At 43.0% G+C, this 25873-nt stretch overlaps 1 protein-coding gene across 2 annotated transcripts in view; it reads left to right on the top strand.

The window, feature by feature from the left end:
- Positions 1-25873, top strand: part of EGFR (epidermal growth factor receptor) — a 212608-nt gene that overhangs the window by 120646 nt on the left and 66089 nt on the right. For both annotated transcript variants that reach the window (XM_058725515.1, XM_058725517.1), the window contains exons 2-3: positions 23794-23945; positions 25101-25284. In XM_058725515.1, coding sequence (XP_058581498.1) covers positions 23794-23945; positions 25101-25284 — 336 coding nt within the window. The remainder of the gene's footprint in view (positions 1-23793; positions 23946-25100; positions 25285-25873) is intronic.

Genomic DNA, 25873 nt, shown 5'->3' with positions numbered 1-25873 from the left:
TCTCACATTGCTGTGTCTCTCTGTAAGCTCAGGTGCTGTCCTTCCTGGCAGGAGGGCCATGGACAGGATGAGCTCCCGGCATTTCTGATAACACAGCACACATGCCTGTTCCCCAAGACTGGGGTCCCCATCCGCCTGCTTGGCTTGTCTGTCTACACCTAGCTGGCCAAAGAGGGCTTGTGGCTCGTGTCTACTTCCTGGTGTTCTGTGTGGAAAACTGAGCTCACTCCATGGATGTTGAGCAACGTGATTAATGGCCAAGGGAAGTACTTTCTGGGTTTGACACATAATCGCTCCCATCCTTTTGCTTGAATAATTTCTACTAGATTATTCACTTTAGTAGAAAAAAGAATGTATGACAACAGTGAGGACATTCACGTGTAAATGACCTGCCTGAAAAGGCAAGTACTCATTTTTCCCTGTTAATCAGCAAGTAAGTGGTGCTGTGAGACATACTGCAGTACTGAGTGTCTGTCTCCCTTCCTAGACTCTCAGCTCCATGAGGGCAAAGATCCTCTGTATCTCCAGCAACAAGCACAGGACTTGGCACATGTTCGGGGCCCAGTGAACATTTGATGAGTGGCGCATGGACCCATTCATTCTCCTTGGAGCACTGTTGACACATCTTCACTCATCAGGCTGTGTGTTATTATTGTCTTATTTTCCACTGGTTACAGCGCCTTCAGACTTAAAAGGCATCATTAATATTGTTCTTCAGAAGAAATGTTGATGGAAATGAGTCAAATGGCATGATGGTTAGAAACTTGCCAGGTGTCATTTTTGGGAGATTAGATAACCTGTGTTTTCTGGTGGAGTGAATTGCCTGTTTGTTGCAAGTGAAGACTTTGCTGGACTGGTTTACAGGGCCAGGGGGAAAGAGATAAGTGAGTCTTCTAGTGAGAGGTCATCTGTTTTGAAAGCGGGGAAGATTCCATGAACCAGATCCAAGGGTTACAACACAGGGAAATGTCTCAGACTTCAGGGCCGTGCAGCCCCCGACTGAACATTAAACATAAAAATTCTTCACGCTGTCATTTTTGGAGAGCCCACAGAACTATGAGCGCTTGGATGTTTATGGCCATGAGTAGATTTGGGATAAAACGCTGATACCAAAGGAAACGTGAATCTTTAGCAGGTATTCACGGGAAAAGGCTGTTCCCTCTCCTTTCCTTGCCTCTGCCCTTTCGGAAGCCATTCCAACCGAGGCGATGCAAACAGACATTCCTACTCCTCCGCCAGAACTGGAACAAAACCGAGCTGTCATCTCAATGGCATCATGTGCTTCCCCGCCTCTCAGGTAATGGCTTGACCATGACAGGAATGTCTCAGGCATCTTTGTGTTTGCCTTCACGGGAAGAACACAAAGGTCCAGACTTTCTAGAGATTTCATTTGTCCTAAAAAGCCACTGGCTGGAGCTGTACTTTCTGCTGCTCTGTCCCCCTCCCCACTCCCCTGCCCAACCAAACCACTTTTACTCTCTTTCTTTCCATAGAACCCCTGGTTCAGAGACTTGCCATTAAAAACAGACCAGAAATACAACCCTCTGCAGCATAATGGGTGGTTTTTGTCTTTTGTTTTAGGTTAACAGGCTCTCCTGGATACGTTTGATTCATGGAACCTAGTATGAGGAGAACCTTCCCTTACCACAGTGAAAAGACATTTCAGTGATGCAGTCAAGTGTGTGCTGTAATTAATTCAGTCATCTAACAAGTACATTTGTCATCCTGATGTGACTGGTGACCTTGACTGGGAACGGAGAGCCTCCTGTTAAGGTCTCTTCAGTCCAGGGGGCTCCTGGCTGTCCGATTCCATCAAGTCATATCGGATTGTGCACTTCAGACTTGTTATGAGGATCAATCTCACGTTAAGTGTCTTACCACAATGAAGTGTTTAAAAATTAAATAGATACACTGTTTGATTTTTTGAAAAGTCAGTTCAGACCATTTGTGTCTCTTTAATCCACACTAGGGGTTCTTTAATATCCAGAAAGATTGAGAAGGTGGATCTGAGCCCACTTTCTGGAAGAAATGGTAACAATTTACTTGGGTAATCTTCACGAATCAGGCATATAGCTCACCAGAGGACGCTCTTCCCAAAGAGCCCTCTGAGACCTTCCCACACCCAGAAGTCTCGCTCCACCTCTGCGACCTCAAACAGCCACGTTTCCCTCCCCGCCTTCCTCCCTGCTCTCAGCCTTGCCCCTGGCTCTCCAGACCACAGTCACCCTGTCCTTTGATAGCGTGGAATTTCCATCTAGCAGCTCCCGTGTAGACTCACTCCCATTTTTAAGTAGACTACGTTGCTCGGCGTTCTTGCCCATCGGGCGCGGCTCCCCCTCTCCTCTCACTGCCCCAGCCCCTGCAAAATCTCTGGCCCTGCTGCCTTCTGGGCACCCCCTCCCTTCCAGTCACTGTCAGGCTCACTTAGCGGCTATTCTGACCGGCATCCCCTTCCCACTCTTCAGTAGACGTGCTTGTGTGTCTTCTCATGCTCCGTTCCTTTGCTTTCTCTTTTCCTCTGTGCACCTGCAAGCTATTCTTCACAATACAGCTCCAGCATCCCCTCCTTTAGGAAGCTTTGTCTGTAAGTGCCTTCCATCCTCTCCTAGCTGAGAACCAGCAGTGTGAGTGCTTGTTTTAACATCTTTCCCAGCATGTCGCCTTCTGTCTCTGTCATTGGCTGAGTTCCTTTGGGGGCAGGGGCCAGTGTAGCGTCTTGCCTTCAATAAACAGTGACGGAGGGGGGCGCGTGGGTGGCTCAGTCAGTTAAGCGTCCGACTTCGGCTCAGGTCATGATCTCGCGGTCCATGAGTTCAAGCCCCACGTCAGGCTCTGTCTGTGCTGACAGCTCAGAGCCTGGAGCCTGTTTCAGATTCTGTGTCTGCCTCTCTCTTAACCTTCCCCTGTTCATGCTCTGTCTCTCTCTGTCTCAAAAATAAATAAGCATTAAAAAATAAAATAAATAAAATAAAATAAAATAAATAGTGATGGAGGATTTAATTGACTAGTTAATCAATTAATAGTTTACAAGTAGCATACCTTGGGTGCAAAGATCACTTTAAAATAATCCACATGCTGGGTTATTTTCCAACGATGACTAGGCTAATCTATGATCAGCAAAAAGTCATTAGACTAGGTCACAAATTCCTTTTTCGTCTACTGGCTTGCTGTAGGAGATATTGGTGCCTCCATTTTACCAGTTTCATCTTAAATTTCTTGTCTAGAAAAAAATGGCATGACCTAATAAGACTAGATAAATTAATGAAATAACAGGGACATTGTGGGGAAACCAAGGAATCAAAGAGTCATTCTTTGGCACATAAATATCTGTTCAACCAAGTAAGAAATTAATGTTCAAAATTTACTGATAGTAATTAGCATCATCATTTCTTTTATAAGCCTATATAAAGAAAACTTAACTAAAAGTATTTTATATTTCTGCTTCAGATTTTATGCCCCAGAACGGATGTATTCTTACAAGCTTTTAGGTCCCCCATTCCACTTTAGTATAGAGTCTGGGGAAATGCATTTCTTCACATTTGAAGTGTACCTACTTGTAAGATGTCTTCAGAGTTTACTTGTAGGCAAACAATTGCAGGCAACATCCTGGAGAGTCTTATCTTGTATTTATCACACGCTTCATTTTATGAAGAGAGGAGCTGCGACGTCTCATTGATCTAAATGTCAGTGCAAATCCAAGAAAAGGAAGGCCTGCAGGAGAAGACACAGACAGGGATCAAAATGTGGGGGGAATGTAACAAAAGATTAGAGCAGCTGACTTGTCCCAGCTCAAACACAGAATCAAAGCTGTGTGTACGTGTTTGTGTGGAGGGCAGTGTGTGTGTGTGTATGTGTGTGTGTAGTTCCAAAGTCTAATTAGGGACCGTACATGAAGGAACAAGGATACGAGCAAGAAAACTATAGCTTAAGTTATAGGGAAAAACTTTGCTCTAGATCGGTCATGTTTTTCAGATGCCCGGGCTTGTTGGTATTTTCCCCTTGTGCTTTTGGCACAAAATGTTCTTGTGACATCCCATGGTACTTCAGTCAACTCTAAAAGCTTTGTTTCATCATGTTTTATGGATATCAATATGTTTCCAATCTCTGCCAGGTTTTTTAAGGCACATTAGGCATGAAATTGACTAAATCATTCAAACCAGAGGCCACAGACTACATCTATGGACCGAGCAAGGCTCCAGAGACTTACTGGACTGTGTTGTGAAGTTTTCAGATTTCCAAAATCTCCAATTTAAGCCCAAAGTTATCGTAGTGTGGATAATCTTCTTCGGTTGTAAAGTATGGTTGGAAAATGATAAGGGACCCTGTGTGAATCCTATGGCTCTTGGGATCCTGATGCAATGTGCGTTGTCATATGTGGGTTTGGACAGGGTATAACTAAAGCAGAGGGTGCAGCCATCACGGGCAGTGCACTTTGCCGACTCGAACCCAACAGAACAGTGAAGAGCCATCACCACCTGGTTGTCCCTTAAGGGCTCTGCTGTTCTCCACAGCCCTAGCAGGGACACACTGCCCAAGGATGTCTGCCCTTCTTGCCCTGGCCAGACTGAACTAAAGTCTTCCCCTGTGATCTAGGCCTTTGAACTATGATCTAGTCCTCTGCTGCTTGAATATTCCAGATTTTTACCTGGAAAGATCCATGGCCTCTGACTGTCTCTTGTAGTTCTAGAACTAAGCCATCCCCAGTTCTGTTGATTCAGACTCCTTAATATTTGTCAGGGTTGTCTGTGACCCTTTCACCATTCTGGTGCACTGCGTGGAAATCTCGGTGCAGAGGCATCTCCTGGAAAGCTTGTGAAGATGCGGATTCTGATCCTGAGAGTCTGTGGGGAGGACTCCCCATCTCTAACAGGCTTCCAGGCAAGGCTGATGTCGCTGGCCCACACACTGCACCGAGTCATGAGGTTCTAGATTTCAGCTGCAGTCACCTAACTGGTCTGTCCACACTCCCTCTGGAGGCCACACTCCCTTCTCCACATGGTGGCAAGGACTTTCTTTCTTTTTTTAAGTTAGAAGAGGGAGATTATTTAATTTTACCAAGATGCAGCATGGCACGGAGAAAAATAATTCTTAGTCATAAACCAAGTATGCACCATTGAAAAACCACATGCTTTAAAAAATAATGGCTTCTTCAAAAATAAAGAAACACTGACAAAAGGGGGGGCACCTGGGTGGCTCAGTTGGTTAAGTGTCCGACTTCGGCTCAGGTCACGATCTTGTGGTTTGTGAGTTCGAGCCCCACACTGGGCTCGTGTTGACAGCTCGGAGCCTGGAGCCTGCTTCGAACTCTGTGTCTCCCTCTCTCTCTGCACCTCCCCCCATCTCAAAAATGAATAAACATTAAAAAAAACAATAATGGCTTCTGGGGGCTCCTGCGTGGCTCAGTCGGTTAAGCATCAACTCTCGATTTTGGCTCAGGTCATGATTTTATGGGTTTGTGAGATTGAGCCCTGCATCGGGCTCTGTGCTTGGGATTCTCTCTCCCTCTCTCTGCCCCTCCCCCACTTGCTCTCTCTCAAAATAAATAAGCTTAAAAAAATAAAATGAAAAATAAAAAATGATGGCTTCTATCTTTATAAGAAAAAAAGTCACAGTGTTTAAAAAGTATAAGCTATTATGCTTTACTCTATCCATCCCACTTAGAGGATGAGTCACCTGTCACCAAGGCATTGCCAAAACCCAAGCTCATTTCATTACCAGTAGCACCGTGGGCCTCCAGCATTAGGGTGCTGGCTCTTCCTGCAAAGCTAACACGTACTTAGGGATGACTGTTTTTTGTAAGACCTCGCAGTTTGTGAGTTTGAGCCCCACATCGAGCTCTCTGCTGTCAACTCAAAACCTGGAACCTTCAGATTCTGTGTCTCCCTCTCTCTCTCTGCCCCTCCCCTGTTCGTGCTCTGTCTCTGTCTTTCTCAAAAATAAAATAAACATTAAAAAAATTTTTTTAACTTTTTGTTTTGAGGGAAGTATAGATTTACATGTTGCTGTAGGAAATAAAACAGAAAAGTCCCACGTATCTTTTACCCAGTTTTCCCCAGCAGGAACATGTGATATCACAAGCAGGATATGAATGGCAACACAGATTTCTTTCACCACAAGGACCCCTCCTCTTATAGACATGCCCACTTCCGGGCATCATCTAGATCCTTCTTTAAAAAGCAGCAGGTATTTTAAAAACACAAATCTGAGCAAGTTCCTCCTTGTTTAAAACCTGTCAGTGGCTTCTTATTGCCCTTAAAATGGAATCAAAATCCTTCTTAACAAGCTTCTCAGCTGGCCATCCTCTGCCTCCCAATTTCCGGTACTTTCCCTCTGTACTAGATTTCTGCTCAGTCACAGAACCTTTCACTATGGCCACTCCTTCCGCAAGGAAGCCCCGAGACTTCTCCACACACTTTGCCAAGCTCCTCTTGTCCTTAAGAGCTCAGCTGAATGGCCATTCCTCAGGGAATCCTGCCACAACCTGCCAGACCAGGTCGAGTTTCTACATTCTAGAAGCATCCGCACAGCCACGATCACAACTGCAGTTTGGTCCCGAATTGTTCAACAGTTTGGTGCAAGTCTGTCTTCCCCACGGGGTTGTTAAGTTTCATGAGGCAGGAACAGTGTCATTGCTATCTGTGCATGTCCCTGGACCTCGAGTGTTGTGTGGCACACAGCAACACCACAGAGATGATGACGACAATGACGATGGTTCACAGGAGCCCAACACTCTTTTATAGATGTTAACAACGCACCTCCCACGAGGGAGGCACTTCTTATCCTCATTTCACAGATGAACAAAGTGAGGCTCAGCAGGAAGTAATTTGCCTGAGGTGACACCACTAGCTTGTTCACAGGCAGGCATCCAGAGCTGGAGCCCACATGCTTCGGCGGGACAGCCTTCGGCCCCGATGGCTGACCTTTGTGCACTTGGCCACCATGCTGGATGAATGGTGAAGGGAAATATTTTCTGAGCTGGATCTGATTAACCACTTGCATGGAAGTCACAAGTGGACGAAGATTACAAGGAGCATTTTATTCTGGTGGACCTGATTCTCAGTGGTTTCCTTATTAGTTTTTTTTTTAATAGCTTACGTGTTAGACATGAATTACAAAGTCTAGATGATTTGCAAGTATAAACTATAAGGCGTTTTATAAATGTGATTTTCTTTGTGAGTGGATGAGTGTATACTGAGTATAGCATTCATTATATGACAAGTATTGTGGGATTTAGGAATTGTTTTATGAAATGACACCAACATCCAGCAAAACACAAACACCCCTATTTAACCTCAAATCAACACTCAGTAATAAATGAATAGACTTCAGAGGAAAAAAGCAAGTGTATTTCTAATGGTAAAAACCATTCCCAGTGAAAATTAATTAAGTTAATAAGAGCTCCTCCCTCGCTTGGCACATTAGTACTTACTCCTAATTGTTATTTGATATTTTCGGTTTTGTATTTCTTTTGCAAATTGAGGCAAGCATTTGATGAATGACCGGGTTCTGCTACCCAACTTTTGGACTGTTTCCAAGCATGAAATTACAACTCCAGATAATCCTGTCACAAAGATCTGGGTTTCATTAGGAGGGAGGGGAGCTGGGAGATGGCCCAGTCTGGCCTCCCCCAAACCAAACATCCCTGGCTTTCTCTAGTTCTACAAACGATTTAAATTTTTAGTAATCCTAAAAATTGATGTGCTTTTTCCATGAGAGGAAGTGTGGCCACATTTTCCAGAAGGGGCGGCCATATTCCCTCATGCTCTCATCCCCAGCCCCTCACCCTGGCCACCACCCACATAACATCTGTAGTTCTTCAACTAAAAGCACAAATTATTGTAAAAGTTAATTGAGCTTACAAAGAAATGCTTGTGTAGAAAACTTTCTCGGCTTCAGGGAAAACAATCTGATTTGAGTGGCCATTCAGCAGAGTAGAAATTAGTTCACTGGAAGGCACTCCTACAGCCCCCTTCTGCGGCCACCATTCCCCGCCCCGCCCGCTCCCCCCTTTCTCAAGATTTGACAACTTGCCAGAATAAACAGCTTAAGGATGAGTTCGGTTAAGGCATAAAGCACATCCTTACAGTTTTTTACTTCTCTGGTTACTGGCCTCAATAACCAGAGAGTCAGCTGGAAAAGCAAAAACAAACAAATAAACAAACAAAAAAAAACACAAACAAAAAAGTGCTTTAGATTACAGATTACTGAGTTATTGAAATATGTCCAGTATACGGGGCCTAGGCCTCCAGCCATTTCAAAGGCCGTCGGATGCCACCCTCACGCAGCACTGGCCTTGCAGGGACATGCAGAGCCCCGGGTTGCCAAGAATGACTTTATCTTCATCAACATGTTCTGTCAGATTGAATGGGACAGCCAGAGAAGCCAGGGCTGGCACGAGAACAAATAGAAAGGTTTCCGATCTCCTGGAGTGAATTGTTGAGCCAGGATTTGGTCCTTAGATCACAGGGGTAAGGAGCTTTCGTTCTTAGTGCTTTTCTCGGCCCGGTGACTTGGCCGCAGGTTCCTTTCACCACAGAGCATCCTGGTGGACTTCTTATCGCTTCACCTAATAGCACCTGCATTTTGAGAGACACTTTTGGCCCAAAGCAGCATATGTGCCTCCTGGAGATTAGTCTTTAATTGTCCCTGCAGGGAAAAAAATCAAATAGTTTCTTACTAAGAGGTAAGGACGTCCACTCTAGTATTCTTTGGCCTGGACTTTTTTTTAATCGTGGTGGAACAGTTCACCTTAGTCATTGTATTTAAATGTGAAGGCTGTTTAAGAAAGCTTAGGGAAGAAGAGAATCACAAAATGTTTTCTGTTAGCAAGATAAAAACGTCAGAGAAAAGTGGACGGTAGAAATTTCTTCAAAGGAAGATATGAAATACGTTTTGTAAGTCACCTGGATGAGTTGTCTTTATGTATTCTGTTGGATAATAATAATGGAGCAAGGATGGCAATGCTATGTTTTCTTATTATTCTAACAGACTCATGTTTGGGGAAGACATTGCGCTGGTTAAATCTCAGATGTATTCAGTCAGAAGATGGGCTTTCAACGTCAGAATTCTATATCTGCAGTCACTAGCCAGTCTCATTATCTTAGGCTACTGGGATGTGATAGAAACGAACATGTAGGAGAGACCCAAGCAAGGAAAAATACTTCCTCGTCCAAGTTGGAGAGGAATTTACCGTCAGCCCTACTATTAATAGATGCAGCAGAGAGATTCCATTTTCATTGCTCAACTGCCTTATTAGTTATTAAACTTAAAAGAAGTGGATCAAGTCTGAGAACTCACATGTGACGTTAATGCAGAAATTTGAGTAATTCAGCAGTATTTATTCGTCTTTCATTCCTTGCTGAATTTCTCAGTATAATGAACTAAATGGGAGCCAAGGGAGACAGAATGTTTGCTGTTGTTCTCAGATGACACATTATTCTTTAAGAGAGACAAAATGTGCTGTGAAACAACAGAATGCTCTCACCGCCCAAGTATGAGCAAGTGCAAGTCCATAAGAGTCAGCCACAGGACTGAGGGCCTGGGAAGAGGAGCTAGCTGGATGGGGTAGTCTTTCGGGAGGATGTCGCTGTGAAGGGAGGCCACACAGGGTGAGAGCAGTGAGAAGCAATCATTCATTGTCTTCCCATATCTGCAGGGCTGTAAGGTAGAGGAGAAATAAATTGCAACTGTGTTAAGCCAGAAATTATCAGGGGCCCAGCTGCAGATCACTGTAGGGACTGATTATGTGATAGAGTTAGAAATACAAGTATATTGCTTCACAAACTCGTAGCAGGATTGAAATTCAGGACAGACTAGCAGGGCTTGATAAACATTTGCCATGAACATGGAAGACCAGGATTCTCAGGTGGGGAGGTGTAGAGTTGGACATTCACTTCTAAAAGTAAACGATGCCTAGCGTAGAACTGCAACACCGCCTACACAAACACACGTCAGTGACGATTCCCAGCCCCTGCGCTTCCCTATCAGTTTTTAGTACCTTGTTATCTTCAATTCCTCTATTTAGCTGATGAAATAGGAAGATCTTAACCCTAAGAGAGTTCTTTTTTTTTATATGAAATTTATTGTCAAATTGGTTTCCATACAACACCCAGTGCTCATCAAAACAGGTTCCCTCCTCAATGCCCATCACCCACCCTCCCCTCCCTCCCACCCCCCATCAACCCTCAGTTTGTTCTCAGTTTTTAAGAGTCTCTTATGTTTTGGCTCCCTCCCTCTCTAACCTTTTTTTTTCCTTCCCCTCCCCCATGGTCTTCTGTTAAGTTTCTCAGGATCCACATAGGAGTGGAAACATACGGTATCTGTCTTTCTCTGTGTGACTTATTTCACTTAGCATAACACTCTCCAGTTCCATCCATGTTGCTACAAAAAGCCATATTTCATTCTTTCTCATTGCAATGTAGTATTCCATTGTGTATATAAACCACAGTTTCTTTATTCATTCATCAGTTGATGGACATTTAGGCTCTTATCATAATTTGGCTATTGTTGAGAGTGCTGCTATAAACATTGGGGTACAAGTGCCCCTCTGCATCAGCACTCCTGTATCCCTTGGGTAAAACCCTAAGAAAATTCTTTAGGAGTTTGGCCTTGGAGGAGAATGATTCTTTTTAACCACATGTACCTTCTAGAAAGTACACGGAAAAGGGAAATCTAATCGTATACTTCCTGACCTCCTCGTAGGCTTTCCTCTAATACAGACATTGGTGAAGCACAGCCCATGGTTCAAATCCAGCTACTGGCTGTTTTTGTAAACAAAGCTTATTGGCACAGAATGCCACACGCCTGCTCATTTGCTTAAATGAATTCCAGCTACTGACTGTTTTTGCCTGCCAACAGCAGAGCTGAGAGGTTGAGACAGACACTTTATGATCTGCAAACCTGAAAATATTTACTCTCTGGCTATTCTCAGAAAATGTTTGCCAGCCCCTGCTCTGGAATACCATAAAGGATGTTTCAGGTTCTCTCTTTTCTAGACTTAGACCTGCTATTTCCTCCTTTTTTCAGGCAGGTGATGCATCTAATAGCAAATGGTTGCATAGGAGAATGGCTAATGTTAATTGACAGCTCTCTTCATGGAGGGGTGAATATGTTCTAGAAACAATAGTATATGAGCGAAAATGAAAATTCTCCTGTGGCAGAAACTTGGCTTGGGCTTCTCCTGACTTAACTTAGTGTCAGTGATTTTCAGGTCTGTTTTCATCTTTGTCCATGAACCCGGGAAGTGGGCTTGGGCACACGGAGCTAGCTAGGGAAAGAGGCTTTGGACCTCCCCCACTGGGACCAGGTCTGTCTTCCTAAATCTGCTCTCTGCACTGCTATTTCCTCTTCTCATTTGAAAGTGAAACTTAAAAGGAATATTTAGATTAAGTAGGAGTAAATGAAAAAATGCCCATTTTAAAGCAAGCATTAAATAAAAACATGTGCATGCACACAGCACAAAAATCCAACTACTCTTACGAAACCACCACAAAGGGTCAGACGAGGCTTTTTCTAAGTGAAAAATAATAGTAGAGAATGTTCTGAGCAGCAAGTTGGGAGTTCTCTTAAGGGAATTCTAAAAGGCATGTAATAGGTGTGGCTTCCTCAGCTTTAAGTGCCCAGCAAGGACTCCCTGGGCAGGTATGGGTCCAGACACCTTCCTTTCATGCCATGGGCTTGTCTCTGGACCCAGGCAGACTGGGTAGCTCAGTGGCGAGAGCTCACATCTGCTGGCCAGGCCACCCACAGCTTGCGAGCAGAAGGCAGAAGGGTCCACCACTCAGAGCGCTCGGAGGAAGGAAGCGATTCATTCTACACGGGTTCAGTCTAGATGTAATTCAGATTCAAGCCATAGTCCTATTTGTTAAGGGTCTGCCACATGTCAGGTGCTTTGCCCAGGGGTTCTGCAGTCTCATTGAATCCTCCTGAGTCACAAGTCCCTGTTTCATAGATGAAGAAAAAGAGACCAAATGTGATCAAGAAGTTGCCTCTGTAATGGTGGAACCAGAGTTCTAATCCAGACCTTGTGACTCCAGGGTCACTGATCATTGACAGATGCCAGTGAAAGTTTCCTTATTGTTCCGTAGCCAGAATGGCTAGGGGATGGTTTTCCACGTTTTCCTTTTTTAAATTTCTTTCTTTCTTTTTTTACTTAACTTTGCTTTATTTTTTTTTTAACATTTATTTATTTATTTATTTATTTATTTATTTATTTATTTATTTTACTTTTCAAATCCTTTATGGCATAAAAGTGAAATATTGGTTCATACAGTTCTGCTGAGTCCTGGGATGTTTCAGTAACTTGAAAAAAAAGGCAAGCGGGAGACTGTCCTCATTAGTGAAATCAAGCCACTAATCTTTGTAAGCAGATTATTTTTCTTCCACTCCCTGCTTCTCATTTGTTCCCAGCAGCAAAAGGGAGGAGATGATGACACAGAGAACAATTCCACCCCAAAGCAGCACAGTGCTAGCTCAGACGGAGAAGCAGCTTGGAAACCTCAGTTTTGTCCGCTTTGTACCCCCCACCCCAACGAGCCCCCTGTACTCTGACCCCGTCTCCCAAATCCATCTATCTCCCAAGAACCCCCTATAAAATGGCCCTGCTTCCTTTTGCCTCCAACATCTATGCTTCCTTTCCCCCTGCTCCTTTGGGCACTGATTGTTCTATGTCGATGCTCAGGGCAGATTCCAGATCCACCCTTGCTCCTGGAGGTTCCCGGGTAGAAGTGCCCTTTGATCTCCATGCACTTCATTTCCAGGCTTGCCTGTGGTTCTGCAAGAGCCACCTTTGGGATTGCAGGCTAGCTAAGGAGCTAGTCACACCTTCCCATGGCAGGTGCTGCCTAGGGGAGGGGACGGAGGAGAGCTGGGACTGTTTTAAGGAGGAAACGTGGGCGTAATGGCCTTTTCCTGGTGTCTTAGTGATTGCTCCCTTGTTTCAATCTTTATTGTCATTTGCTTTGTTTTTTGTTTTTTGGGTTTTTTTGTAGGGGTGGTGGTGGCTATTTCTGTGTTGTGTTTTTTTTCCAATGCTTATTGGTAAGCCAACTTAAATGTATGTGTATTTATTTTTTTTAACTGTTTAAATTGTGTGTTTAAGTTTTTATTTATTTTGAGAGAGAGGGAGAGCACGAGCAGAGAGGTGGCAAAGAGAGAGAGGGGGAGAGAGAATCCCAAGCAGGCCTCCGCATTGTCAGTGTGGGGCTCGAATTCACAAACTGTGAGATCACGACCTGAGCTGAAATCAAGGGTCAGGCACTCAACCGACTGAGCCACCTAGGCACTCCAAATGTGTGTGTATTTAGAGACAGACTTAAAAACAATTGTGCATTGCAGACTGATTTTTTAAAAACATGGATAATAATAGAGGAAAAAGTTTAAAAGAACATTTAAGCCACCTTGGGGTAGGGGTAGACATGAATTGCCTCATAGAGTTGCAGAGAAACTCTTGCAAAAAAGATCTGTGTCCCCTGTTTCTGGATTGGAAACCTTTTATTTCCTTGCAAATTACGAATCTTTTTCAGAATTTTGTTCAGTAAGAATAGATGGAGACATGACGCTTACAGATGACTATAAACAAACTCAGGAAGGGTCACTTGTACCCCCAAATTAGAATACGGGCAATGACCCCGAGGAGGAGAACGCAGAAAAACAGATAGGAATGGAAGAAACCCGATTTTCTAGGTGTGGTATATTGTGGGACTGTGTATGGTAGTCACCAGGCTCATCACCTGGCACCTGTGAGCAACTTTTTCTTTTACTCCGAACATAAGTAAAAGAGTATCATGTTTCCATTTGCTTGGTAGTAAAGGATACTGGAATCCCTTGCCCAGATGACTCCAGACTGGCGATTTCTCTGCTTTTTGACTTGTGTTCCTTTAGTATGTCTCTACCTCGAGTATCTTTGGGATATCCTGTGATTATTTCATGTGTCATCTCCCCAAAGAGCTAATATATTCCCTCAGGGTGGTGAGTACTTCTGAGCCATTCTTGGCCACTGTGCTTATACTATTTTATGAAACATGCTTTAGTTCACTAAGTGAATGAACAAAAGAACACCCAGGCCCTCGTGGCCCAGGTGAAGATCACAGAGCACTGGGGACTGAACCCTTACTGAGAGGCTGTAGCAACACCTAAGGGTGAGGACTCTACCTTGCCATGATGCTTCTCAGCCATGCATGGCATTCAGATGAATTCTGGAGGGACAACTCAACCAGCCACTAAATAGCCCAATGTGGAGAATGTTACTCACCCTTTGTCATTAGGGGGTGAGTCATGCGGACCTGGGCAGAATATAAAACAGAAGGTAGGTGAGTCGGGTGAGGACTGTGCCCAGAGGAGTGAAATCTTGTCAGCCCGGCTTCACTTCACCTCCCTGTCACCTTGCTGAGAAGGACATAGATTGTGAGGCTGTATCTACGGAGAGAAAAGCTGCACCCTGAGATGTGACACTAGACTCTACTATGAGAAGCTGTTGAAGGTGTAGTAAGTCGCCAACCAAGCACACCGAGGGCTCTGGCATGTTCTCACCCAGCCTTCGCCTTTCAGACTGTGTTCTGCTTGCCAGTTCTCTACTGAACAGAGTCCAGCTAAGTCAGAATTGAAAGGCGGTGGTAAAATGAGGGCAGTCTTGAGGTAGACTTTCTCACAGGTTTGAAACTCGGTTTTCAAGCAGTGTCCTTGACACCAACCCCATCTTGGAATTTTCTATTTTCCACTTTCTTCCACCAGCCCTTCTCTGGGCTTACCGTCGGTGGCAATCATTTGTGTAACCTTTACCGCCCATCCCACCCCCTACTGCCCCATCCCTTCAAGTCCCCTCATTGTCTGTGTGGCAGACAACGAGTTAGATGGGCAAGCCCATCCTTTCAGTGGGTTCTTCTATGGTAATGGCTTTGCCACAGCTCTTCCTCATCCAGGGAACAGGCAGGTTTTAGGGCAGCCTTCATGAGAATGAGCTTTGAAAACTGAAGGACTGTGCAGATGTCACACGCTAATGTTATTCTTGACTCTGCACTGCCCTGCACTGGTAGGTCTGAGAAGGCAACAGAACTCTGAAGAAATAGGTCAGAAGTATGAAATTGCAGTGGAGGCAAAGGATATAAGCAAGCGGCGGCTTGGCCACCAGACTTTTGGAAGGGAAGTGGTATTAGTCACTTCAGAAGTATTCTTATATGTGAAGAGTGAGCCCCTGAATATGAGTCAGCAATAATCCCCAGCTAGGAGATTAGAAAAACAGAGCTCGGGCCAGAGAGGAGGAACTTACTCATGATATCTCTAGAAAGGAAAAACCAGACACACTAAATTCACTATTGTTTATATTTTCACATGGAGAGGTTTTAAACCAAATCCAGTGCTCTCTTCTTCAGGGTGCCCTGCTCAGCATCCAGCATTCAGTGAAGGTATATGTTAGCCACCTACAACCCTAGTTCTATATAACCTGATGTAGATGCTGATAGAGAATCTGATACACGTAATTCCTCCATCCGTGGATTTGTGTTCAGTGCGTGTCACCATGTTTAAAATACAGAGACACTGGCCACCAAGGCAGAGTGCTGCCAGACACATAGTAGGTGTTCAAAAGAGATTTATTGGATTGAATGAATAAAAGATGGATGAGTATTGCCTAATGAAATCATTTTTAATCCAAATAAGTTTCTCATAGTCCAACAATGTAGGTCAAATTCATCTCTGACTAGCCATTCAACTACCTATTAAAAAATGGAACGGATTGCCAAGCCCTGTGGTTTAAGATACTTAGTTTCCGTTGTTAGGGCCAACCTTTGGATAGTATCCTGTAACAATGAGAAGTGATGACTTTTATTTCAGGATTTTACCTTAGGATTTTATTTTATTTTTTAAGTAGGTTTCACGCCAAGTGAGGAGCCCAACGCAGGCCTTGAACTCATGACGCTGAGAACAAGAACTGAGCTCAGATCAAGAGTCAGATGCTTAACCGACTGAGCCACCCAGGCGCCCCTATTCCAGAATTTTAAAGCATCCCAGATTTCAACACAACTCCTCAATTCTGCTGAGTCTATTTAAAAAAAAAAAAAAAAATTTAAGCCCCCGGGGGAAAAATAGTTTGTTGGTATCATTGAAAACATAGGCAGAAATAGATTGCAAAAGTTTGGTTGCTGTGGATACTGCTAGGGGGTGAATCTTCAGTGTCAGACATAATTTATATTTTGAGAGAGTTGTGATTTATGAAGTACTTCTGTGTCCGTGATCTCATTACTGCTCACCCTACCCTCTCAACTATGCTGAGTTGGTCCCATTTTTAACCAGTCAGGACACTGAGACCCAGAGAGTTAACTGGCGGGAGACCATCCCATAAGGATACTATCTTCATCGTCACTCTGATAGATGTTTGATGTCACTGGAAGCATATTCCACGGTCTGTCATAGAACTGGACTTCCTGGGGTTCGGACACATTAGTTAATTCCCAGGAGACTGAACACACTATACAAAGTTATCCCAACTCCACATATTGTTTAAAGATCATAAACTTGGCTTGTGATTATGTTAATGGCTAGGAGGAGGGTCATGGGAATGGAAATCAACCAGTTTTGGTGTTCTCTTCCCTAACTCAAAAATAAAAGAGATGTTATTTTAAAATCTTCTGCTTGATAACTTAATTGGAGTGACTGTAGTTTGCCGTTGTATTGGATATGCCAGAGCTTGGTAGATCATCCAGTACTCAGGAGGACTTTTTGACTATTACATATGCATTTCCAAATTGCAACGTAGATTCAAATTCAGCTTGATGACTATCTTTGGATGCCTGCAAGCTGAGAACTGCTGGTTAGTTAAAAATCAAATATGACAAACGAACTACTGATAAAATGTAAAGTTTTGGAAAATAAAGAAAAATCTTCATAATAAATTGGAGACTTTTCCCCTTCTACAAAACCTACAAAACCTTTGGTTAAACCCCCAATGAAAATTTATTTATTTATTTATTTATTTATTTATTTATTTATTTATTGTTAAGAGACAGGCAAACGGGGGAAGGGCACATAGAGGGAGACACAGAATCGAAAACAGGCTCCAGGCTCCAAACTGTCAACACAGAGCCTGATGTGGGGCTCAAACTCACGAACCATGAGATCATGACCTGAGCCGAAGTCAGATGCTCAACCAGCTGAGCCACCCGGGCGCCCCACCTCCAATGAAAATTTAAATGCTACTTTGTATTTACTTTTATTGTTTTCCCAATTATTTTATTATGGCTCAACCATAGATTTTCTGTGTTCCCATTACAAGCTGTTGTGTGAGTTAAATCAGTTTCATAGGGTAGTGTGGTACTGTAATCACAATTTATAATATTTTTCCATGGGAGAAATTTACCCTATGCTCCCCAAAACCAATGTAAAAAATAAATTTATAGATCAGGGAAAAAATGAAATTTGAGAAGCCCATCACTGTTTGGAACAGAACTATCTCTGCGTAATGCATGGCGTTTTCCAAGGGCTCCAGTAGGCAGCTATTCAGAACAATGAGGTGAATAATCTACAGCTTACTCTCTCTTCTAGCATTTTCTCTGTCTAGCACTTCACCGTTCATCAATTATTTGTAATTTTTAAAGCACTTTTATAAAGCTGTTTAACATGGATAATGCAAAACTTTGAGGATCTTCGTAGCTGTACTTGATCATTGCTCCTCTAAAAATGTATTTTATTAAAATGTCTTTCTTTTGGATTTTTCAACATGGATTTTTGTAAATTTTCCCCTTGGTATTTTTTTATTATAAAGGAATGTATGATCACTACAGAAAACTTGAAAAAATATAAGGAAGAAATAAAACACTCAGAATCCCACTGTTCATAAAAGACCATCATTAACAACTTGGTGTATTTTCTGGGCATTTTTAGCATAGTTGAGATGTACATATGTACACGTTTTAAAATTACCACCACAATACAGTTTCAGTAAGGCAAAAGAAATGAGCAGTTCTGATATGATAAAACCTCTGGCAAATTCTCTGATGATCTTTTTCTTCTGTATTTTTTTTAATTTTTTTTTTTAACATTTACTTAGTTTTGAGAGACAGAGTCAGAGCTTGAGCGGGGAGGGACAGAGAGAGAGGGAGACACAGAATCCAAAGCAGGCTCCAGTCTCCGAGCTGTCAGCACAGAGCCTGACACGGGGCTCGAACCCAAGAACCGCGAGATCATGACCCGAGCCGAAGTTGGGCGCTTAACCGACCGAGCCACCTAGACGCCCCTTTTTCTTCTGTATTTTAAAATCCAGTGTATAAACGTCATCTTATTTGGGATTTCCTTAAACCTCTTCAGCATGAAAGTGGAAAAAAGTCCTTTGGCTTTTAAGGCTTAATCAAATATGTTACTTAGACTAGAAAGATTTTACGGTGACCAACTAGAAGGTTGTGAGGACAAACCCTCTCGTAAGACATCCTGCCTCCACCTCCTCTATCAGACATTTGGAAACAATAAAGGCAAAGAGACCCATGTCGAGTCATGTAAGACTTTCACAGTCACATCTCTGTCATCCATGATCACACAGCCACCCGTTGCTTTCCCACCGAAAATAAACATGCAGGCACACACGTGCACGTCTCACAGTAGTCAGGGCAATGAGATACCCATATATCTATATGAAGTCCACCTCTCTTCACCATCTAGATAAATGAATAAATATATATATTTGCAGAAACAATCATTTTAAGTGGTGATAAATTTACTAAGAAGTAAAGAAAGCAGGGTGACGTGATAGAATGTAGTGGTAGATACTTAAGCTGATCTGGTTCTAGGCTAGGTGTTTCTGAAAGGATGGCCATTGAGTTGGAATCCCAATGATAAAAGGGAGGCCAAGATGCACACATCTGGAGGGCAATGGAAGAACATTCTGGGCAGATGGGACAGCCCTGAAGTGGGCCAGAACTGGGCCAGCTGGAGAGAACTAGGGGAGTGAGCAGTGAGAGGCTGAGAGAAGGCAGGCTGACGAGAAAGGAGCTTGTACTGTGTTCCAGTTACACTGGGAAGCTTTTGGTTCGAGCCAAGGAATAGTGTGATGTGATTTCTGCTTCAAAACAAGGTGTTCTGTGGAAAATGGGGCACGGATGAAAGCAGAGATAATTTAGGAGGCCAAGGGGAGAGATTTACAAGAGCCCAACTGCTTCGGCAAACATTAATATGTAGTTGAGAAAACAACAAATTAAGACAATTATAAATTTTCTTAGGCAATTTCAGAAGTGTCTAAGTGGGTTTGGGAAAATCTGGAGAAACTTGTTTTAATGTTGTGTCTTAATCAGCAGGACATATTTGCCCAGGCTTGTGGGGAAAGAGAGGTGTCCACCCCCATAATGACACGGGAAAGCCACAGGCCCTAACCCATAAAGTCAGGGGTATCCAAGACTTCAAGCAGGCGTATTGTTTTTATTTTCAGTTAAGATAAACTGGGGGGTTCTTAAGAAAAAGAACGACCAGACTGTGGATCAGCCTTAGATGCCCAAGGATAATACACAGATAACTTCCCATAAAACACTTGTCTCGGGACGCCTGGCTGGCTCTGTCGGTTAAGTGTCCATTCGGCTCAGGTCATGATCTCACATTTCATGAGTTCGAGCCCCGTGTTGGGCTCTGTGCCGACAGCTCAAAGCCTGGAGCCTGCTTCGGATTTCGTGTCTCCCTCTCTCTCTGCCCCTCCCCCGCTCACTCATACTCTCTCTCTCTCTCTCTCTCTGTCTCAAAAATAAACATTAAAAAAATTTTTTTAAATAGTAGACTATGAAATAAGCCTTACACAAAAGGGCAAGACTACGTAATTTCATTAATATGAAATTTTACAATAGGCAGGACTGTTCTTAGTGAAAACAAATCACCGTGTGGTTTATGGTATACAGGGGCCAGGATTGCCTGGGAAGAGGCATGAGGGGGCCCCGTATGGATGATGTTCTATGTGGTGGTAGGAGTGCAGGTTATGTGGGTGTGTGCATTTGTTGAAACTCTCAAATGCTATACTTACGGTTGATTACCTCACAGTTTGTGGATGTTGCACAGTTGTGGATGATGTCAACAACAACAACAACAACAACAACAATAGCTGTAAATTAATCTTGAGCTGCGATCAGTGTATGCCAGGGTGAAATGTACTGACATTTATACCTTACTTTAAAATGCATCAAAAAAAAAAAAGTAGGATGGATAGATATGTGACAAAATGAACACAAGGCTAATCTAAGGATATTCACACTATATCTTTCTTTCAGCTTGTCTGCCCGTTTATGAATCTTCGTAATAACACTGGAGGATGAAAAGCCAAGTGCTTTGTAGGGCCTGTGTCCTGGGGACTGCTGCTCTTGATTCAGTAGAACTTGTCTTCAGATTTGTAAGAGGTAGAGCAAATCAATAGCATTTTGTATGGAGCTGGATGGATACACTGTTAATTGTCTTGGCTTCAAATGTATAGCCCTAAAGTGATACCAAACAGACACAGAGAGACAGAGTGCGAGCAGGGGAGGGGCAGAGAGCGAGGGAGACACAGAATCTGAAGGAGGTTCTAGGCTCTGAGCTGTCAGCACAGAACCTGATGTGGGGCTTGAACGCACAAACCATGAGATCATGACCTGAGCCGAAGTCGGATGCTTAACTGACAGAGCCACCCAGGCGCCCCTCAATGTGTACTTTAATGAAATCATTAAACGTGTTCCTTTTCTTTCCCTTCCTTTTCTGATACATATTCTACAGACAGAGTAATCTAATGCCCAATATTTGAGTCAGGTTACCTGCAGATACAAATATTCCCAGTTCAGGCAATACCTTCGGGCAAGTTTATGTCCACAGAGGTCCACTAACATCTGTGCAGTTGCATCTTGTATCACAGTCACAGTTCTCAGTAGTTAACTTTAACAAAAGAAAGCTGAAAGCTTTTGTGTTCATTCAGCCTTTGAAACAGTTCTGAAGGTCAGTATTAGTTTCACCATGTTTGCTACTTGAGGAAAGCCTGCCGCAGAGAGCTTAGAGAAGTCATCCAGGGTCACATCATGAGGAAGTGGCGAAACAACAACTTTCTCCTGGATGAATTTAAAAGCTCTTGCTCTTGGCAGTTTTGTCTTAAATCTGCCTGCTTTGTGATTTAAAACATAATAATTTTACTAATTCAGTGGTCTCGCATTTAAATCTTTCCGTTGCTTTATAGTCATAATGTGAGACATTTGGTATAAATAGAGAGCAAAGATTAGACTTTGTTGAATCAGGAAACCTAGGTCAAATCATTCTGATTGTCACTCTGGATTTCACTTGGACACTGTCATTCCCTTTGGGGCATATGGCAGGAGAAAGCCCCTGAAGAAACACCTTTGTAATGATTTCTCTTGATCCTTTAGTAATTAATCCTGGAATAGAATTCAAGACGGACTTGTCTTACGCTGAATCACACAGCGTATCAGCTGCCTTCTTGTTCTCAAGAATACACGTGACAGGCAATTGAACATTTAGGGCTTTTTGCATTTGTTTGTTGGGTTTTTTTTTTGCCATCATTTAAAAAAACCATTTTGCATGAAGCTTTTTTAAAGCATATTTATTTCTTTACACAAGTTGTCTAGTTGCTTCCCAAAATGTTTTATGAATAAAGGTTCATATCAATATTGTGCAATGCTGCTATTGCTTCCAAATATAGCAGCATCTGGTTTTCTGAATATAGAAATAGTTCATGCTGATTGTAAACAATGACGGATGATGGTAGAGATTCATCAAACAAATATTTTAGGAGCTCATTTGGCACTTTTTTGAATGACTGAATGAAAGCACAAATACAGCATTTTTGAAATTATTTTTGCTATGATGTAACAGGCTAAACTTAAAGGGCATGTTTTCTTTTTTTACTGACAAAAGTTACTTTGTCATTGATTTAGTAATGAAAAGTCCGGGGCGCCCCCTGAGAGAAATTTACAAGCTGAAATCCTTTATCATTTAAAATGAGAGCAATCGTTACTGTTTTTCATTTCTCTGTGAACTGAAGAAACTCTTCTGAAACCCACTCCAACCCTGAGTTCTAGGATGCTGTTCGCCTGGCTGGGATGAAGGCGTGACCAATACTGAGCTACTTCAAGGGTAGCCAATCAGTTAGGATGAAATTTAGGGACCGTAGTCTCCCAGCAGGGAAAGCAGCTTTTGTTTACCCGTGTGTCGACTGAAAGGTCATGGGTTATTGTCACAACCCCATACCTACATTGGTGGTGGCATCTTTAAGGACCTTGGAATTGGGAAAGCAGTCTGGCCCCATCTATGTGATTAGTCTGGCCCCAACTGTGTACAGCTGTCCCAAAGTGAGGTTGCAATCAGAGCGGCCCATACTCCTGAGTGAAAGCAGCCCCGAGATGTTGGGTCCATCCAGTGTTATAGCTGGAAGAAATATGGAATCATTCTGCCCCTGGAGCCAGTAGATAGGGGTTTAGTCTTGTCGACTGTCGAAGTTCCCATGCGAGCGTTCTCTCTACCGCCAGATTTGAATGAGACCACAGAAGAGCAGAGGAGGGAAATCCCCACGGAGTTGCAGAGGATGTGGCGATTGCTTCATTTTTAATGTTGGTGTAAATGCTTTGGGTTGAGAATGTGGTGTCTCAACATGTGCTCACGGCCGTGGCACCAAAATGTGAGGGCAGACGGTCAGATGGTGCCCTTCAGAGCAGTTCCCATGGGGAGGGAACAAAGACGTCTATAAAATGGAAATGTAAATTTAGAAAGAGTTTCCGAGGAAAGTACCTGCATATTGACTTTGGCCTTGGTTTTGCGTTCAGCCACCTGGTTACGGATTGCAGCCATGCCTTCGCACATGTAGAAGAACCTGGCTAGTTCTGAATCTAACCTGCAAAGCCAGAGGCCATATTTCTTCACTCTTATGATAATTTTGGTTCAAAGTATAGTCGCTTAACAAGCTCCCTGCTTCAAAAGCCCCAAACCTCTTTGTTTTGTTATGCTTGCTCAAACATGCCTTTCAAAGAGCTATGACTATTATAATCTCCTTTGCTTTTAAATATAGACTGTCAAGTGTATTTCCAGAGTCTAACTTTGTCCCCCATTTTACTTCTTGTATTAAGTTAAAACATGAGGGAGGTGAGCATGCCAAGACTGTGTACAATTGTGTCTCCACCTGTGCTGGGTGGATTCACATAGAGTGTGGACAAATAGAAGGATGTATTGGTTTCTCAGTACCTGAGTGTGTTCTTGCCATTTCATTATTTTCTAGATGTATAAGTAGACCTTTGATTTATTCTTTGATGCATTAGTTTAGAAGAATATTTTTAATCTCTGGCCAGTTGGATTTTAATTTACACTCTGTCGATGATTTTAAGTTGTACAACACCGCGGTCAGAAAATATCGGCTAGCGTATGTTATGTTTGTAAGTATCCTTTGGGCTCACAGTAATGTGATAGTCTGTCTTTTTCGTAATGTAAAACATTCATTATATAGTTATTAATTCAACATTGTAATTATCTTATTATCTAATGATACATATGTTTTTGTCTACCAAAGCTCTAAAAGACTATTGTGTCTTAAAGATTTTCATAGAATTTTCCTGTTTCCCCTTGAATTTTTAACATTTTATAAAGATTCCATGCATTATAGGGATGAGCTATCTCTTGTTATGAACTGTATACCTTAGATAAACATTTTTGGCCATATTTGTCTTGAGTGACCCTTTACCAGAATTAATATTGTAAGTCACTGAGACTCTCAAAGTTTGTTGAAATTTGTGAACATTTTATGTTATTTCTGCTACTCTACTTGGCATTTCATGTGATATCTTTTTCCCTTTTGTTCTTTTGCAGTTTGCCAAGGCACAAGTAACCGGCTCACCCAGCTGGGCACTTTTGAGGACCACTTTCTCAGCCTGCAGAGGATGTTTAATAACTGTGAGGTGGTCCTTGGGAATTTGGAAATCACCTACATGCAAAGGAATTATGACCTTTCCTTCTTAAAAGTTAGTTCGATGAATTTGACTGTCTTACCCACATATGATGGAAGGAAATAGAAGTAGACAAAGACCTTGACAGAATTTAACTGGAAGTCTATATGCTTTTGCCATGGCAATTATGGGCCAATTACAGGTTTTATCAGAAAGCCACTTCACCAGCTGGTGTGAAGTTAGAGCTACGAAATAATGTCAAAGAGAAGGAGGCTAGCCTGACGCTCCTCTATCATCATAGACACTGATATTAAACGTTTAACCAGTGCTTTAGCTGGGGTATCCTGATACATTGGCTCTTAAAAAAAAAGTCCCGCTTTGTACCATTTGCCTATTTCCTTTGTGTAAATACTTCCACTCTGGTTGGTTTCAGTGACACCAATTCACAAATCTCCCAGCTATTTCACAGTAGCCTCTTGTGAGCCAATAGGAGCCAGCTGGGAAGGCTTCAGATGTTGGTGATAGTTGAACTTTGGATTTGATTGGCCTCCTTCTGGGCTTTTCTTTCTTTTCTTTCTTCCTTTCTTTCTTCTTTTCTTTCTTCCTTCCTTCCTTCCTTCCTTCCTTCCTTCCTTCCTTCCTTCCTTCCTCTCTCCCTCCCTTCCTTCCTTCCTTCCTTCCTTCCTTCCTTCCTTCCTTCCTTCCTTCCTTCCTTCCTCCCTCCCTCCCTCCCTCCCTCCCTCTCTCTCTTTCTCTTTCTTTCTTTCTTCCTTCCTTCCTCTCTCCCTCCCTCCCTCCCTCTCTCTCTCTCTTTCTTTTTCTTTCTTTCTTTCTTTCTTCCTTCCTTTCTTCTTCCTTCCTTCCTTCCTTCCTTCCTTCCTTCCTTCCTTCCTTTTTCTTTTTTTCTAATAAGAAAGCATGCAAGAAAGACACAAAATGAATTAATAAAACATTTTCATTCTCTTCTGAGTATATTGAACACCAAGTAAAATGAGTCACAGCATTCCTGAATAATGTACATTGCCCTTTGGCTCAAGAGGTGAAAGTACAGGAGTCATCATAAATTCTGTCACCTCCCATGTCCCCACTGTATTATCTACATGCTTTATGTTTGTCAGCACTCATGTGCATAGCTCACGTAGGTGCCCTGGGCTTTCTTGACCCATTTTAGATCTTGCATTCTTGACTTCTGCACAAGAGACATAACGTGTTCATGTTTTCTCTCCTTAGACCATCCAAGAGGTTGCCGGCTATGTACTCATTGCCCTCAACACAGTGGAGAAGATTCCTTTGGAAAACCTGCAGATCATCCGAGGAAATGTGCTCTATGAAAACACCCATGCCTTATCCGTCTTATCCAACTATGGCACAAATAAAACCGGACTGCGGGAGCTGCACATGAGAAACTTACATGGTGAGAGGCCAGGGTACAGGGAGGCTGTGGGTGCAGAGAGCCACTCAGGTGGTACTCAGTGAAACTGTCACTTTTCTTTTGTTTTTTAAGTTTATTTATTTTGAGAGAGAGAGAGAGAGAGTGAGAGCGTGCATGAGCAGGGGAGGGGCAGAGAGAGAGAGAGAGAAAGAGAGAATCCCAAACAGGCTCCGCACTGTCAGCACAGAGCCCCACACGGGGCTCAAGCTCACAAACCATGAGATCATGACCTGAGCCGACATCAAGAGTTGGATGCTTGGGGTGCCTGGGTGGCGCAGTCGGTTAAGCGTCCGACTTCAGCCAGGTCACGATCTCACGGTCCGTGAGTTCGAGCCCCGCGTCAGGCTCTGGGCCGATGGCTCGGAGCCTGGAGCCTGTTTCCGATTCTGTGTCTCCCTCTCTCTCTGCCCCTCCCCTGTTCATGCTCTGTCTCTCTCTGTCCCAAAAATAAATAAAAAACGTTGGAAAAAAAAAAAAAAAAAAGAGTTGGATGCTTCACCAAGTGAGCCACCCAGGCATCCCCTCAGTGAACCTGTCACTTTTCTTAATGCCACTCGAGAAGACTTTTACT

This window comes from Neofelis nebulosa, chromosome 4, assembly GCF_028018385.1.
Source record: "Neofelis nebulosa isolate mNeoNeb1 chromosome 4, mNeoNeb1.pri, whole genome shotgun sequence".
Classification (NCBI taxonomy): domain Eukaryota; kingdom Metazoa; phylum Chordata; class Mammalia; order Carnivora; family Felidae; genus Neofelis; species Neofelis nebulosa.
Note: the sequence above shows the minus strand (reverse complement) of the source record. Positions and strands in the feature narration are given on the sequence as shown.